At 34.5% G+C, this 17325-nt stretch overlaps 2 protein-coding genes and 1 long non-coding RNA gene across 9 annotated transcripts; 1 reads left to right on the top strand and 2 right to left on the bottom strand.

The window, feature by feature from the left end:
* Nucleotides 1-227: 227 nt before the first annotated feature.
* On the top strand, nt 228-11918 carry LOC126680350 (uncharacterized). 5 transcript variants are annotated; one of them, XR_008790714.1, is made up of 8 exons: nt 228-326; nt 1863-2668; nt 2792-2873; nt 4631-4884; nt 5018-5154; nt 5365-6719; nt 6874-7406; nt 11515-11918. It is a non-coding gene; the product is annotated as an uncharacterized LOC126680350 (long non-coding RNA). The 5 variants fall into 5 exon arrangements; XR_007641114.2 differs by lacking the exon at nt 228-326 and having other exon boundaries at nt 413-2668; nt 6874-6973; nt 7066-7406; XR_007641113.2 differs by lacking the exon at nt 228-326 and having other exon boundaries at nt 414-2668; nt 5365-5494; nt 5575-6719.
* Nucleotides 3919-6317, bottom strand: LOC126680348 (cytokinin dehydrogenase 6). The gene is made up of 5 exons (XM_050375467.1): nt 5708-6317; nt 5344-5471; nt 4984-5244; nt 4615-4877; nt 3919-4522 (listed from the first exon to the last, which is right to left on the bottom strand). Exons 1-5 carry the CDS (start codon nt 6315-6317, stop codon nt 4201-4203), a joined length of 1584 nt encoding a protein of 527 aa, XP_050231424.1. The 3' UTR covers nt 3919-4200.
* Nucleotides 11919-13890: 1972 nt separating the features above from the next.
* Nucleotides 13891-16895, bottom strand: LOC126680349 (protein IQ-DOMAIN 11). 3 transcript variants are annotated; one of them, XM_050375469.2, is made up of 6 exons: nt 16270-16895; nt 15951-16038; nt 15489-15863; nt 14992-15210; nt 14772-14903; nt 13891-14681 (listed from the first exon to the last, which is right to left on the bottom strand). In XM_050375469.2, the coding sequence occupies exons 2-6, from the start codon at nt 16023-16025 to the stop codon at nt 14088-14090; spliced, it is 1395 nt and encodes a 464-aa protein (XP_050231426.1). In that variant the 5' UTR covers nt 16026-16038; nt 16270-16895; the 3' UTR covers nt 13891-14087. The 3 variants fall into 3 exon arrangements, with proteins under 3 accessions (XP_050231426.1, XP_050231428.1, XP_050231427.1); XM_050375471.2 differs by having other exon boundaries at nt 15489-15857; XM_050375470.2 differs by having other exon boundaries at nt 15489-15860; nt 16270-16893.
* Between the last annotated feature and the right edge of the window lie 430 nt (nt 16896-17325).

The following is a 17325-nucleotide window of genomic DNA, read 5'->3' as shown; positions in this document are numbered from 1 at the left end:
TTAAGGAAACGTGTTCAGACAGAACATATGAGGACGAATCGCGTTGTTGTTGCTGATGATGTCGTTTGATACATGTGATCATGCCATGTGGCACTGCTTATTAGCTTCCTTGTTAACTTCACCAATTCAATTCGCTTTAATTTTTGCCAAATTCGTGTTATAAATAGGTAATTTTTTGTTTTTACACATCAAAAGTTTATTAAACAGTTCTTTCAAAAAATTAACCTAAAAAATTACAATTCTAGCATTGTGTTAATTAATAACTCAAAAGATGAAGAAACAAAGGGGTTTGAATCGCTCCGGCAAGCGAGAGATAATGGATTACGGTGAGCTTTCTCTTATCGCCGGTAATTGCCTTTTTTTCATTTTTTATTTACTTGTAATTTTTAGTTTCTGCTTGTAATTTTTATTTAATGATAATGTTTAGGTTAATTTAAATTGCTTAGAAAGTACTATATTTATGTGAATCATGACAATGTCGACATGCGGAACAAATTGGTACTATGATTCTACACATTTGTTTGTTTCTACACTAAATCATTTTGTGAGTTTTGCTTGTGATCTACTGCACTGTTATATAATTCTGAATTTCCAATGATATAAATGTGTAATTTAGATGTTCTTGTCGGTGACTTAGTGAAAAATAATGTGCAATTTTATTTGTTCTTTGATTACTCTGTTCCTCTGTCTTTCGGTTAGGGAATTTCTTTCCAATTTTTTACATTCTGTAACTAGCATTCTTAGTGCTTTACTCGCGTTCGATCAAAGTCCTCAATCAGAGTTATTTAGTGCAAAAGATACAATTAAGATTGTTTTGTCAATTTATTAGAAATTAGAATTGGGGTTTTGTTTGTTGGGCAGCTTGGGCTTGTGGACTTGTTAACTATATATATGTTTTAAATGCTTTTAACGAAGATTCGTATATGAACACAACTTATCAAACAACTGTGTTGGTACTTGATTTTGTATAAGAATTGCAAGCAAAAATATCCATTTGTTGGTACCTGGTTTATCTTTTTTTTTTAGATTAAATTACAGTTTGGGTAAGTATTAAGTTCCACTTAAAATAAGTGGATTACATCATGGTATTGTTAACTTACATTGCAAGCGGGCCATTAGAAAATCATGCTAGTAAAAGTATAATTTTAGTAGGATATGCAGTAATTAGTATTTGGTTTCCGTTTATCTCACTTTGAGTAGGCTCTGAAATATGGAAGAAGGGTATAAATTTATTCTCAGAGTGGAACTTTTTATATATATTGACAAGATTACCGACAAGAACATACCAACTAAGTCTACCCTACATACCCTAAAAATAATTAGATAATTTTCATTCCTGTTCACATACCACGTTTGAAACGTACCACGTGAAAACTTAATAATTGTGTCATTATTGCATTATGGATTTGTATGCAATGTGTTCCTAAGTTAGTTTTGCTTACATATGATATGATAATGTTAAACTTGAGGTGAATTTGGAAGAATGATTAGAAGTTTTATATTAAGACTTGTTATTTAAGTTTGTTTCTCTTATCTTAATGTTAAGAATTTTTCTTCTTTCTGCTGTTCTTCTTAATTGGATCTTTGTTTAGGAACAGCATAGAAAAGCTGCCAAATTAACATTGTCGGTGTATCAGTATTGTTAGAGTGAATATGGTCCATATAACTAACAAGCCCTACACAACCACGAAATAGTTTTTAATGAAATGACAAGTAATCAATGACTTTTAATTTTGGTTAATTTCTTCTTGAAAAGTTCTATTACACATGTGAGCATACATACAGTATGGTAGAATACATGAAAAGTATCACGAGGATCTGCAAATTGTATTTTCTTTTCTAATTTTATTGCTCATGAACAGATGGTGAACGTGAGACAAATACCAACCGCAACTGGAGATCCTGCTTGAGTGTAGAATATCAGATAAGTTGAAAAGGGAATTTTATAGGCCACACATATCAACTGGTTAATGAACAGTATTGATGGTTAACAATTATGCATACAAGGCTATCATGGCAGAAATGAAAATGCTAAGGTGGATGTACTGAAATACAATGATGTACTGATTGCAGAGGAATGCATTTGTGGAGAAGTGCTAGTGGGGCCTTCTGAAGAGAATTGGGGATACTGGAGATTGTAATGGTTTTGGCACATGTTCATAGACCAGAAAATTAACCAAATACAATGTTGAGCATAGTCGAAATGGCGAGAGAGACGTGCTAGACGGTCAATTATTTCAGGATTGAGAGCTTTGTTGTGTTGGCTTGAGTACATCATCTAGATTCACTCACATGTAATGCATTGTTTTCAATAAACACATCATGAGTATTCTTCTGCCAAAACAATGGCATTTTTGATGTAACATTCATATTTTTTCCAACACCATGGAGTTTGTCATTGTGTTTTTTGAAATTTGTATCAGCAAATATTTTGTAGTAATTGTTTGATTCCTTTTTCACTAAATGAAAATATAGATGTCAGTTGATCTACTCTACTATCATCATTAGAATCTGGACCAAACACAACTTTTTACTATTGATTTTCTAAGTAGAAATGCTTTGAGCCTCTCACTCTCAGAGGCCACTCATTGCATTAACTACTTTATTTCTATATCACGTTCATGGGCAAGGCAATGTGCTACTTGACCTCACTTTCTTGGGTTCAGAGGTAAATATCTTGTTTCTTAGATTCTAATCATAATAATTTTCTTATAAGTAATTATTGCAGTGATAAAATTCTTGGTTTCTGATGCTTTTTCTAACTGACTGTTTGGGTATCTGATTCCTACAGAATATGCACTTTGACTTTGCACCAGAGAAGCAACAACCATGGCAGCAATGTTTCTTAACAAGGCAACAATATGCTATCAAAGGTAATTCTTGGCTTTCCTTCACTTGAAAATTTATTTACTTTCAAGTTCACTGACTGGTTGCTTTTCATTGGGCTAATGCTTATTTGAGATTCCAGCTCCACTGCATGTACTTCCTGTTGAGATTTGGTCACTTTTCATGGGAATATTTTGTGTTGTATGTCTTTATCGTTTAATAGAAATCTTGGCAGTGCCAGTGGTATAAGATGCTTTTGCGAAACAAAAGCTGCAAGTGGCCATGTTTGTGATACTACTTTTGCAGTACAGTAATTAGGCAGAGAATGACTATGTGAACCATTGAAAGTGCAATACTTCTGACAAGTAGATATGCCAGAATCTCTTAAGACAGAAAATCTCTGCTACTTTTAGAATTCACTTTTAGGATATCTTCTTTTTGGCTGAGGTGGATGAATGTGAAATTGAATTTGGGTAAGATTCTGGATACTGATAATTGTTGCTTGTAAAGGCAAGGATGTCAAGAATCATGGAACATGTGATTAGTATAGGACCCTTAAATTATAAGCATGCTCCATTCAAGAAACTAATTGCGAGTATATCTTTTACATTAATCAATGAGGAATGATCCACAGTGATGGTCACTTGCATCTTTGATCTCCTTTCTTTCTTTTTTCTTAATTAGCTTGAACCTTCTTTTATGTCTGTCGAAGTAACTTTTTGTCTAATCATACCAGGACTGTAAATAATATTACTGTATGCTTTCTTTCTCTATGGTTTGGATATTTTGGCCATGGTCTGTACCTAATAGCAAACATACAGGTAGAATGTCCAGAGATATCAATTTAGAGTAAAATAAATTTTGAGATTGCGAATAGCATAAATAGTGAGAATTCTAAATTGTTAAGTAATATTGCGTTGCTTTCGGGAGTATGTTGTTTTTGTGTATCATGACAGTAACTATCATTGTCTACTGTGACAGTGTGTGGTAAAGATTGAATAATGCAATTATAAAGGTTGCATTTTTCATTATATCAGAGGTATGGTACTTGAATCTACTACTTGTAGATGTTTTCTATTTCCTTTCAGAATATTCTAATCAAAAAAAGGAAAGTATTTGTGATAATGGAAATTAATATATTTTTACATAATCACTATATTAAACATTTTTAGCACTACTCTTTGCTGCCTTTTTTCACTGTAATAAATACATGAAAGTATTCGACTTTTTGACAAAAAATTCAACTAGCTTCACTGGCTGTATTGTTATGGTTGCAGTATGTATGATGGGAAATAGGAAAATATGATCTATTCACATAGGGGTTAAGGCATCTTCCAACTCGATGAATGGGTATAATTGGTAATTTCACCAGTGTCATGAGAAAGGTATTGCCTTTTGAAATATTCTGTGGCCAGGTGCCAGTATTGCTAAAGGGTCATAAGAAGATTTCCTTTGGACAAAAACATCCCATTGTGGGCCAAAGTGGGTTTTCCACTCTTGCTGGGTAGTGTAGTGGGGCAGATATTGCTTGACACCAAGACGAGCTGTATCACAAAACTCTAGAATTCTCCTGTTCTGACTTAAGATATGTTCTAAACCATCCTTTCCTGTGGAAGATGGAACGGCAGAGGACAGGAATGCCACCAAGTAGAAAGTATCCTCTTCTGGAATAACAACAGAAGTTCTGTTGTCCCACCTGAAATTGGATTTTGATCAATTAGTCAGTCAACAGAAATTATAAGAATAATCATGAACAAATTATTGATCTTCTTTTGGTGAGAAATTTACTTTGATTTGTTGACAGGGTAGATGAGGATGGGCCCATTGCTGGTGTCTGTAAGGATATTGCCAAATACTTCTTCAGCAAAATCGTGTATTTTGCTTTTCGGGATAAGAAGATTTAGCCATGGATGTGGAACTTCCCACAAGCCTTTGGACCTTAGTTTGACCTCAGACACATGAACTCTATCCAAGAATTCAATGTATGGAACTTCTGATAGGAAAAGTGTTGATGGGATATATCTCAATTGAGACAGCAACTTCACTATCTCCTGCATGGTAAAAACACATCAGTGCCATCTCACTTATTCTTATCTATCCAATTCTTTTATGATTTATTAATCTAATTACACTAGATGGTGGGCCATTGTGTCTAACCTCGTTTGCTCTGTCTTTCTTGTCCGTCTTGAAGTATTTGGCCAATTCTAAGCAAAATAGAGTTTTTCCATCTGATTCGAACTGGCTTGCTTGTACTGGATCTTGAGGGTTAAAGGATGACCTCCAGTTATTTAACAGACCAGTTCTATTTATTATGACAAATCCTTCAAGGTAGTCGAAAGTGTTTTGCGCTGATATTAAATGCTCCTGGTCTCTGGTAAATGTGTTGAAGTCCGAGTAAAGAACTCTAATCCATTTCACCTGTGATAGATACAGAATTCTGTTATTAGAGAGGAAACTATTTTTTCAACTATAGTAGAAGCTTAATTTCCTATCTTGCTCTGGAAATTGTTTACTTACCATATCTGGTGCTGGTTCCAGGGATATTCTTGCCCTCGTTATGATACCAAACTGGCCGAGTCCTCCCAGGACGCTGTGGAATAGGTCCCCATTCTGCTTCTCTGAGCAATTCACAATCTCGCCTTTTCCTGCATTCAGTTTCATGTTTTGCGTAAGAATTTATGTTTCTCTCGGACTTCTTTGTGATTTGCTTAAGCAAATATATACACATTTATGAGTTTTAATTTGCAGAAATTGAATAATTTCCTGTGGCGGAAATAGATGGGCGGCGTGGTTTATTATCTCACAATACTATTATGACCTCTTTCTAAGAGTAAATATGTGTTATCAATAATTGAGTTGCTGGCAGTTTATTTTAACTAACCTGTAACGACTTCGAGCTGATGGACATTACTTATCTGGGGGCCATGCTGAAATGCCTGCCCACTAACACCGGCATTGGACAAGGTGCCACCGACAGTTAGATGTAGGTAGTCTGTCCATGATTTTGGTGTTAATCCGTGTTTCAGGCTTTCACGCAAGATATTTATCCATAACTCGCCGCCAGAGGCATCCACGTATGGACGTTTTCCACCATGAACTTGCATTTTAGAGCCCTGGAGAGATTCCATGTGGACAACAACTCCTCGATGCGCTTGTGCCTGACCCTGGAGTGAGTGACCATGGCCTCTTGCTGCGATGGTGAGCTCTGAATGAGAACCCATCTGCCAAATATGTCTGATAGTTGCAGCAATATCGGAAACTGACCTTGGATGAAGTACTGCAACGGGGAAAAACCGAAACCTATTTCCAAAGTCTTTTGATGCGTGGTGGACATCATCAAAGACGAAATGGCCGTCCACAGAAAGTGTTTTCAACGAAGAAGGATTGTTGGAAAAGCAAAAGTTTACTCTTATGGTCATGCAGCTGAGGAACAAGATAATGAACCATCTTATAAATAACATATTATGGAAGCTAACGGGTCGGCATGTCATGTTTCAGCTGGAAAAATTAGGCGGAGGTAAGGGCTAAAGGTGTTTAAGGGAGAGCAAAAGAAATGAAAGGTTGAGGAGAGAATTTAAAGGGGAGAAGATTTTGGGGGAGAATATGAGTGGACCAATATTTGTGAGAGAATCTACTTGAGTTCTTTGATTTATAAGAGAAAGAGAAGCCATGACTGAGTCACTCATATAATACCAAGTTGAACCAGAAAGAAAGATTTGAGAGATCTTCTAATTGACACTTTTGTTCAAACAGTTGCAACCACAATAAGGACTTTTTTTTTACCAAAGACAAACATGTCTAGAAAGTTTTTTTATCCTCAGCCATGTTAAGGATACTGTCCTATTTTTAGAAAGAAAAGTAGATCGTATCTCTCTGCCTCCTGTATGTGTCAGGTACGCCCATACACTTAACTCTTTGCACACTTAAATTATGATAAATAATGTTCTAATTGAATCCCATAGCTGTCGGAATGTGAGTATCGCGTATCTACTTTGAGATCAGATGAGAGTGACTTTGGGGCCTAAGTATTGATTTATTTTGACACAGAATGCTGCCTGCTGCTGTGCCTGTGGGGTCTTTCATGGGCCCTTACTTCACGTGAATTTCAATTTCCTGTGTGCTTTATGGGGGTGAAGGGTTATGATTGGTTACGTTGGGACCCTCTCTTATTTGTTGAAGTGGTCGACTGTATATTTTGTGGAATAAAAAAATAACTTTCACATTTTTTCTCTATTGCAGTACAAGTGAGCTTATGTTTGGAGAGTATGATAGAAGTTTCATTTTGGAGTTATAGCGATAGGCATTGGCCATGGGATGACAGCTTGGAGGAAACACCGAAAACGAAAGACTTCTCCTCCTGCTAAATGGACAAATATTTATGATTGTCATGCTTATATGTTCCTTAACTGCAATTATTGGGTTTTTAACCTCTTGTTACAACTTGCACTGCGTTTTCATATTTGCAGCCTCAAAAGGAAGCATCTCAGACTTCCCATCGGATTGGCGAATGCATATTTCAAACCCTTATATGTCGGTGGACAGAATTGAAAAGAGGAAACGGTGAATAACCTTCTAAAGAGGTATGGACAAATAAATCAGAATTATTTTCTTTTTCCTTTTTATCATAAGTATTTATGTCATTAAACAACTTAGACATCATTCATTCAATATGGTTTTGTTTTGCACCTCTTGATTGGGACCCCCCCTAATAAAAATGCCATAGCTAGTGAAGAAGTAACCTCTAAGTTAGGTACAGATCCATTTCATAATCAACTTTGGATACTATATTTTATAATTCAATGGATATTCTTTATTCTTTGAATTGGATTACATACTTAATAGTATTGGAAAAAAGAATAGTATATAGTATGAGAGAATAAGTTATAAGTCCCTTCTGACTGCTAGAAGGCAGAACACAACAGAACAGAACTCAAAATTTTGTAGTGTGGAAAATGACATAACAAAACATAAAGACTGCATTGACAAAGCAGCCACTAGATGACAAAAGAAAAGGGTACTTAATTAGCATACGTTTATTAATAATAATGTGAAATTTGTTGGTTATTAATCACTCAAAACGTGTATTCTTTTCTTTATGGATCTTGGTTATGAATCACTCACAGTGTGAAAGTTGGAAACTTGTTCTAATTATGGTGCTAAAAGACCTAATCTTGATTAGAATAAAACCGACCGCTATTAAAGAAATATTCTATTATATAGAGTATGTAGTATTACTATGTTTTGTCCCCACATGCATAGCCTAGTAGTAGAAAAATTGTACTTCGACCTGAAAATTTCAGGTTTGATTCCCCCTTCTCTAATTGTAACACATGGATGGAAATGAGTTGAAGGTAGAGGTGTGCATGCTGTTGGAATTAAACCAAATCGAAATTTAATTTTTTTCAAAATTCAATTTTCGAGGATGTAAATTCTTTTAAACCATATTGAACTAATTGGTTAGGTTTATTTTTTTGGTTATGTTGGTTTGGTTTGCACTAAAACTTATTTAAAACTAAACCGAACTGAAAAATTAAAGTTTTTTGTAGTGTCAAATCGAACTGAATCGAATTTGTCGGTTCAATTCGATTATTTGGTTTTTGTGGATCCCTAGATAAAGGGTCCCCTTAAGATGCTTCATTTGTGGAGTGCTTTAATTATTAGTTTTAGCATAGAACTATACATTTGTCATCCAAGGAATCAAGAGGGCGGCTGAGGTGGCTCCCAGTCACCACTTTCACCCTCTCTTCTTCTCTTTACTGAATAGTTTCCATTGGCTACTGTAAGATTGAGTGTTAACCAATGGGAAGACGGCAAGTCATCTCATGTGGAAAAAAATCATTTTTAACCTCTTTAGCTTTGTTGAGATGTAAAAGTTTGGTGAATAAGATCAATCTTAAGGCGAAACGTTGGCAATTTGCATGTCATGTTTTAAAACATTATGATTAGCCTTCTAAATCAATCTAATCTAATCTAATAAAATATTGTTAACTAGTGGTAAAATCTTTCTTGAGCTCTGTAAAAAGCTAAAGTAACAATTTAGCTATGCTTTTGATCTGTACAATGCAAGTGAAAAGATGAACTGTCCAGCATTAATCTCTCTTTTCTTTCTTTGAGAGTAGGGCTAGCTATTAATGCCTATAAATTTTGTCTAGGCTTTCAATTATATTAAAGGGTTAAATTTAAATTAAAGCTTAAATGTGTGTTTTTTGTGTGTCAAAGAGTCTCAAATCGACTACAAAGATTTTCAAATCTAGTCATGGCATCGGGTTAGATAAATACAACGAAGTAGGACGTTTCGATACCAAATGTGCCACTCAAATCTATTACATCAAACCCGAAAAAATTAATCAAGTTGTAAAATTTTCAAATCTGTAAATTGCTATTTCAAATGAAACGCGAAGTATTCCAAATTCGCTAATCCAATAGTTTGGATGATTTCTGAGTTTTGACCAGATCCTCCTAAATACCTGCAATTGTCTTCGCATGCGTCTCAAGTCATACGAGGTTCGAGATGGTCCAACTCCTTCACAATTCATGTAGTGATTTTGACACTACTCGGCCTCATAAACTAATTTATGTGCAAGCAACACTGCCAGTTATATCGTGTTGACTTTATTTGTTTATTAAATTCACGCTTCACTCCCTTTTTTTCAAAATTCATGCGCGTTTGGCTAGGTTGCATCACCAGCCAAGAGGCGGGTGCGCACCTTGAAAAAAATAAGGTTACTTTTTATTGTTTTTATATGGCAGAAGGTACAAAAAAGCCCTCGAGTTTTTCTTAAAAGTACATATCAGCCCTTTTACTTTATCTGGGCACAATTAAGCTCTCGTGTTTTTAAAATTGAACAATTAAACCCTTATTATTTTAAAATCGAACAAATAAACTCTTTTAGTTTACTTTTGGGACACTTACCCTCTCAAATTTTTTTGTAAATATTTTAAATATTAAAATTATTTTTGAACTTTTTTTCTATATGATTATGAGAGACATGTCAGCCATTAACAAGTGTTTCTAATGATGTTGGATGAAAGGGGTTATTTGTTCTATTTGAAAACAAAGAGGGCTTAATTATACCCCAAAAAAGTAAAAGGGCTGATTTGTACTTTTGTGAAAACTACGAGGGTTTTTTTTTGTACCTTTTGGCTTTTTATAATTAATATAAAATTTTAATTTTTTTCACCTTTTCTATATGTAATGTCTGAAAAACACTTTTCTTCGAAACACAAAAGAGATGAGGGGGAAAAACGACATCAATAGTAAGCAAAAACACCATATCAAACAACATTCTCTTCGTATAATCATAATGCTTATATGTTTTGTTGTGTTATTTTTTTGGTGCTTAGAATACTTTGGTGTTTTGAAGCGCCTCTCGCTTTTAATAACTAGGAGCTTCCAAGCGCCTTTTACTTTAATAACTATATGTTTCCCTCTACTTCATATGGCCTTCAAACATATGGAGAAAAAGTCTTCCATGTCCTCTCCTTGCTCTTCCATTGTCCGAGCTCCCTTTCTTCTCTATGCTCTCCTTAACTCAGGATCGTAAGACCATAACTCAGGAGTACAACCAATAATGCAACTAAGGATTGTAACTCGCAACACTAATTGGTTATTATGCTTATGTAGTACATTTTATGTAGTAATTCGAAAGTACAGTTTATACCGTAACTCAGACTGCATGTTATATCGTAATTCATGACCGTAACTCATGAGTACAACTTATACAGTAATTCAGGACATAAGAGATGGCATTTTCCAGTCTCGGACCGAATTCATCACTTTCTAAAATATTTAAACATTAGTGAGACTCCCACAAGTCTGAAATTGTGAGACTTTCTAGACGCGGTATGTATTCTAGGGAAAGAATGTTCTATTCTTTTTTCAATTATTGTTTCATTTTTGACCAACTTTTCAACAAAGTATTTAAGCCATCAGAAACTTGGTCAATTTCTTCTTCACTATAGAATTGATAGAAGCAAACTTGTGAGCCGCATAATACACGTTTTGGAAATCCAAGTGGAGCAACAACATTGGTTAGGCCCAAATCACAAATATTTGGAACCCACATCATCAACAAATCAATATATGTGGTGCTGCATATCAGACAATCTCACTTTCATTCTATATTATTTGTTAGTGGAACGACTGACTAGCATTAGTCTATAAGATTATATGGAAGTACGAAAGATTTACATTTATACGTGAAAATGAAATTACTTTATATCATTTTCATATGAGTTATGAGTTTCTATATATGCCACCTAGCTATATACATCTATTTTTTTACTTTGAAACACAAACAAAAGAATGTGATCCTGTTTTACTATATTAACTCACCTAGCTACACAACAGAATCCTATTTTTGTTATTTGATTCTCAGTGACAGTGTGATTCAACTAAGTATACAATTGACCGGGACACCACCAACATCAACTACCACTGCCTATGCCCCGTCTCCTCTCTCTAAAAAAATTGCTCTCCCTTCTCTCTAAAAACTTCTTCTCCATTTTCATATTTTGAAGGGTGGGAGAAGGTGATTTCCGATTAATCGGAAACCACCTCCTCTCCGCCCATGAATAATATATATTATATAGTTTACTTTTGTTTTCAATAAGACCTCTTCGATTTGAAGGCTATCGCTCCGGTAAGGATCTTATCTTTTTTTGTAAGAATTTCTTTGTATTTTGTAGGATTTTGTGGCTTGATTTCTTAGATCGTTCAAGAATGTTTAGCGATTGTTCGGGCTTTCGAAGTAATCTCTTGTAGATCTACGATTTGAAAAGCTATTGATCTATCTTCTTAGAATTTCATTGACAAGATGATCGGAAATACAAACTTTCAAAGGAACAAGCGGGTCGTGTATGGCCGGTCTATCGGAGTTAAGGGCATATCCAAATCCCGCTTCAACGGAACTCTTGCTTCTCGTTGCGTCAAAAATTTATGCGGAATCTATGGCTAGATTTGCCGCTCCTTCGATTTACTTAGCTTGTATGATAGTTTTGTTAGTTTTCTAGATCTACAAATTGAAAGATCATATTTTAATTTTGTGATATGACTTTCTTTATGTAATTTAATCTTGATTAATGAATTCTAACTATGGGCCAAAAAACCCTTTGGTAAAAAAAAAAAAAAAAATTGACCGGGATTGAAAGCTATGTTTGTGCTTCTGTCAAAACAAATGGCTTTTTTCTCTTGGGGTTCTTTTTTTTAATCGAAAGATTGGTTTTATTTCATTGTTGAAAATACGATTATAAGAGTCTCGAATCTAGTTACGAAATTGAAATAGATAATACAGCAAATTATAACTTCTTGACAATATAATGTGCCACCCAATTACAACTTCAAATCTAGATTTAAACAATAAATTTAATTACGTGAGCAAATTTTACAAATCCAAATAATTACAACAAGAAATTTTTAAATCTATAACAAATCTAGAGGGTAGTCCAAGTTGTAAAACTTAATAAAAAATTAAGTTTTGTACCTTGTAAAACTCACCAGTCGAAGAAAATAAACCCGTATAGAATAGATAAAACTCATTTAAGAGGTAGACGAAACTAATAAAATAGAAAATAAAACTAAAAGTATATGAAAAACCATTTATTTAGTAAGAGGAGAAAATTTGGAAATTAGGAAGGTATTGAAAGAAGGAAAAGAAAGTTTAGGATTTTCTATGGAGAGAGACATGTTGAGTAGCCAATTCAATTAATTGCATTCTTTTCTCTCTTGGGTCACAAGTTGGGGTTGGGGTATAAAAATGGATCATGACACGCCAGTGGCGTAGCCAGAAATTAAATCTAAGAGGGGCAAAATGTAATATTTTTATAAATAATATGTAAAATTTATTAAAATTAAGGGGGTCAATATATTATATTTTTTAGGTAACTAATACAAATAAAAATTAAATTTACATAGAAAATTGTTTTTTTTGAAAAATAAGAGGGGCAAATGCCCCTCTTGTGCTACATGTGGCTCCGCCACTGTGACACGCGAAATATTACATGAAAAAATGAGTTAGAATTGAAATTAAACGTATTCGTATCAATCGTGTCATAAATAGATCAACTCGTTTATGACACGTATTAAAACGTGTTCTGCTGCGATTTGATATGCAAACTCGTTCAATATGTTTGTAACACGACTTAATATATGTTATGTGTGTCATGTCGTATTACTACTGGTGTTCGAGCAATTTGAATAAATGGGTTAAATGTGTCATGTTAATATGATTCGCATCATACCTATTTACAATAAACTAGTTAAATGGATCGTGTTTGTATGATTGGTAATTAACTCACCGGATTAAATGAATAATACGAAAACATAAAATTCATTTAACTTTCTTATCATGTTCACGTTGATTAACAAATGAGTTCCATTCATGTTGATTCTAATTGCATAAATAGAACAGGCTGACACAACACGAAAACAAAACACAATCTGCAACCGTTTTGATACCCCTACTCATAAGAACATTGTTTACTATTATACTCCAATTGTATAATAATTTTATTTATTTTAGAAGTGAATTTATTAGTTATAATGAAATGTGTATCTTTACTTATATCAAACATCAAACCCAAAGAGTTCAAGGATTAAATCTGAACTTTATTTAATGACTTAAGTGTCAATTTGCCCTTTCAACTTGTAAACAATGGGCAATTAACAAACAAATTAACTTTGTGGGCAAATTAGTCACGAACTTGTTGATTATGGATAATTAATCCCATTTTGGCGATTTACCACCTCAACTTGTAAGCTAATATTGTTTCTTAAATTGGCAATTTAACCCCTCAACTTGTAAACTAATTTGGCCAAATAGGGTTAATTGCCTATAATTTTCAAGTTTGTGACTAATTTGCCTACGAAGTTAATTTATGTGTTAATTGCCTATTGCTTACAAGTTAAGTGGGTAAATTGCCACTTAAGTCGCTCTAAAAATAAGACCCACAATCTATATTTTATACTATTAAAAAAAAAGTTACTTCTTAATCAGTCGGCCCACTCACCAAATATCAACCGGTTGGTGAAGTGGCCATCATTTTCCTAGATCCAGCCTTTGGACCTGCAAACCATCCAAAATATACTTAGCTAGCTAGCCCAATTCTGCTCCTTCTAAACTCAGGAATAGAGGCCCTGGTTCTGTTCAGGTCATTGAGAAACATTTTCAAAGAATTCTTCAACTAGTTCTCCAATCAAATCATCTATGTAATTACAAACTACTTATAAAGCAAGCAATGCACAAACAGAGAATCATATCTCATCACAAGGCTCGTTGTTGATCCCACGTCCGCAACGAGCACTCCGAATCAAAGCTGACATTCACCAGTGTCCGGTTCGATTTGACAGGACCTGGCAGGTTCTTCAAGCTTGGAGACCTTTGACTTGGCCTTTCAAACTTACCACTGCTAGCTAATTCAGTTGCAGCAGATGATTTCAAAGACAACTTATTCTTACATGGTGAATAGCCATCAGAGTATGCATCATAATTTCCCGGAGGCCTTAGCTTCGGCGAGCTTAATGATCTTGTTTTCGCCTTGGCGGATTCTGTTGCAGCCATGTAAGTTGGAACTATAGGAGAGCTGGAGAAGGAATTATCTTCCCCTAACGAACATTGCTTTCTGTGAAATGATTTTCTCGAAGCTGCTGTTATCGGAGAATCTAGTCCTTGATCCGTGTTATACGGTCTCAGTTTAAGTTGTTTCCCTCTATACTCCACTCTCGGCTTTGGCATTGAAGTTAAAACGGTATCCAAATCTTCGAGTTCTTTACTTTTAGAAAGTTGAGTATCCACCCACTGCTCTAGCCAGTACCTCCACCTTCCATTCGCCTTGCTCCTCTCCGTTTCTGCTGAATTCTGAAACAAGTTTCTTGGTTAAACTCTCACATTTGAACAGGATCAAATCTGAAAACTGGAGAATGTCGAGAAAAATGGGGACAAACTTACTCGGTGGTTATAACAGTATTCTTTTATCCTTTCTCGCTTAATAGCCGCCTCTTTTTTGCTAAGAAATAGGGCTTCTGCTTCCTCCTTTGTCAAAATGCTTCCATCCCATCTTTTTTGACTGTTTGTGTCCATCTGAAAAAATGCAAAAGAAATTTTGGTTGCTTAAACTAAAACTTACATTAGTAGGGAAACATTCAAAATAGTTTAGTTTTAAGTTCACCTTAATTATCTTGTCAGTCAAGTACTGAAACTGTTTATTTTCATCAAAATAACAATTTCCTTCCCCCATCTGGATTTTCTTTGCAGAGACTTGTGACTGGATGTTTACAATGGACTGCAAGCATTTCAGAGTATTCATAGCTTGGCGTCTCACATTTCTCCCTCGAATAATTGCTTGGAGCTTCACTATCCCCTTCAATGCATTCAGAGCTTTCCTTGCCTGTAATGCTCTCACATATACTTCATCAAAACCCTCCAAACAAATGAATTGAATCTTAACCAAGCTCTACAAATCAATTCGGTTATCCTAGCTAAACTATAGCATTAAGTTGCAGACTTAGCTCCATCATGTGAGTACTGATCTACCATTTTGTTCATTCTTTCTGAAATTATGTTTTCTACTGATTTTCTATGCAAATATTCTCAAATGGAAAAACAAAGACTGTATGTGTATATATATAAGAAAGCGACAGAGACAAGAGCTTGAGCGAAACTCACAAGATAACCTCGAAAGGCGGTTTGGATTTTAGTGGCAGCAGTTTCTTGGCTGTCCTTTTCACAATGATGAGTGAAATTGATAATATGAGCTTCAGGTTGTAGTTTAATGGCTGATTGTTGTTGTTGTTTTGATTCATTTGGAACACCAGTTAGCAAAACAACTTCAGCCGCAGCATGAGCAGCCGCAACAGCTGCTTCGGCAGCAGCAGCAGTAGCAAGTGCAACATCTAAAGCGCGTATACTCTGCTGCTCCTCGGCCTCACTTCGTGTTGCCGTTCTCCTTTCTCGCGGTGGCGACGGTGCTGCAATAGATGGCAACCTGCTTTTCACCTTCAGCCTTCCAAAGAAAACCCATTTTCTTCTCTTGTCCTTCTTTTTCAACCATCAATCAAATTAACCATCACCATTAAAGAACATCTATTCAAATATTCAGAGGAAGAACATAATGAATTGTATGCATACCTTATCTTGATTTGACTGTGTATCCGGAATGAAAAACTTCTTCACTAGATTGAACCAGCTTCTCTTCTTAGCCATTGAAACACCATTACTACACATAATGTAATTACATTTAAATACCATTCAAAACCCAACAATAAGATTCAATCTTTTCCAAATTTGAAACCAATCAGCAATCCAAGAATGGAATGTTTAAGGACTAATTTCAGCAAAAAAATCTTTTATGGCAACTGAAACAAATTCCTTAAAACACATAAACATATCACATACACATTACTATATATAGTAAGTAATGGACAAAGACAATAAATGCATTACTCACCCATCTCCTGAAATCCTGGGATTCAGAATCCTGTGATTTAGTGAATGAAAAAAAGTAAAAACCTATTCTTGGTAGCTCTGAGTCATAAATTTGTGTAATGTTGATTGGAAAGTTTGTACATTTATGCAATAATGCATCTTGTTGATGAAGAAGAAGAAGGATTTCACTTTCATCAGCTCATCATAGCCATAGGTGTGGGCCTTTAAGCAGAAGCAAAGTTGATTCATTGAGGAGGATGAATTATTTATAAAAGAAAAGCTATAGCTTTTAAAATGGGACCTCAAGATTTGATAATATTCTTCAACTGTATCAGTGCAGACATGTTCAAATGTTTGTTGGGTCTGAAATTCTTGAACTACCCTTCTCTCTTATAACTATGAAATGTTGTAAATTTGTAATAATATGGTGAGAATGGTATTATTGAGGGGAGTGAGTGGGGAGTGTGTGAAGGAATGTGCAGAAGAAACCAAAAATACAGAGCAATTGGCTATGGTTTGAAGATGGAAATACAGCTATGAAATGGGCCCTTTTAGAACTAGAAGAAGGTGTCACTAAGTCCAAGAAAAAACAATGAAAATTATTAAAAAAGGATAATTTTCATTCTCATTCTTGCATTTAAAGAACAAAATCACACATCCACATCCTTAAGAGATAGATCACCATTTGTAGTTTAGGGGTTGTGCTTACTACTTAATGTGTGTGGTGTTAAACTAGTGCATGTGAAAGTGTTCAATGACATTACTCTTTGTTTCTTTCACCAGATATATGGTAGTGAAAAATTACTCAATATAACCGTTGCAGCAGGTCATTTGTGTTATAAAATAATTGTGCGTATTTCAGTTTGATTTGATTTAATAAAATTTTAAACTAAATCACGAGATAATATATAAATTAGACCATAGTAAATATCTATATAATAATATGATTCTGTAAGTCAAAATTTAGTTTGGTTCTGTTCAATTGTTTAATATTGATTTAGATAAAAATTATACATCATAATAAATTTAATATAATATAATATATATAAACTAAAATAATTATATTATTTATATATAT

Source organism: Mercurialis annua, linkage group LG5 (assembly GCF_937616625.2).
Source record: "Mercurialis annua linkage group LG5, ddMerAnnu1.2, whole genome shotgun sequence".
Classification (NCBI taxonomy): Eukaryota; Viridiplantae; Streptophyta; class Magnoliopsida; order Malpighiales; family Euphorbiaceae; genus Mercurialis; species Mercurialis annua.
Note: the sequence above shows the minus strand (reverse complement) of the source record. Positions and strands in the feature narration are given on the sequence as shown.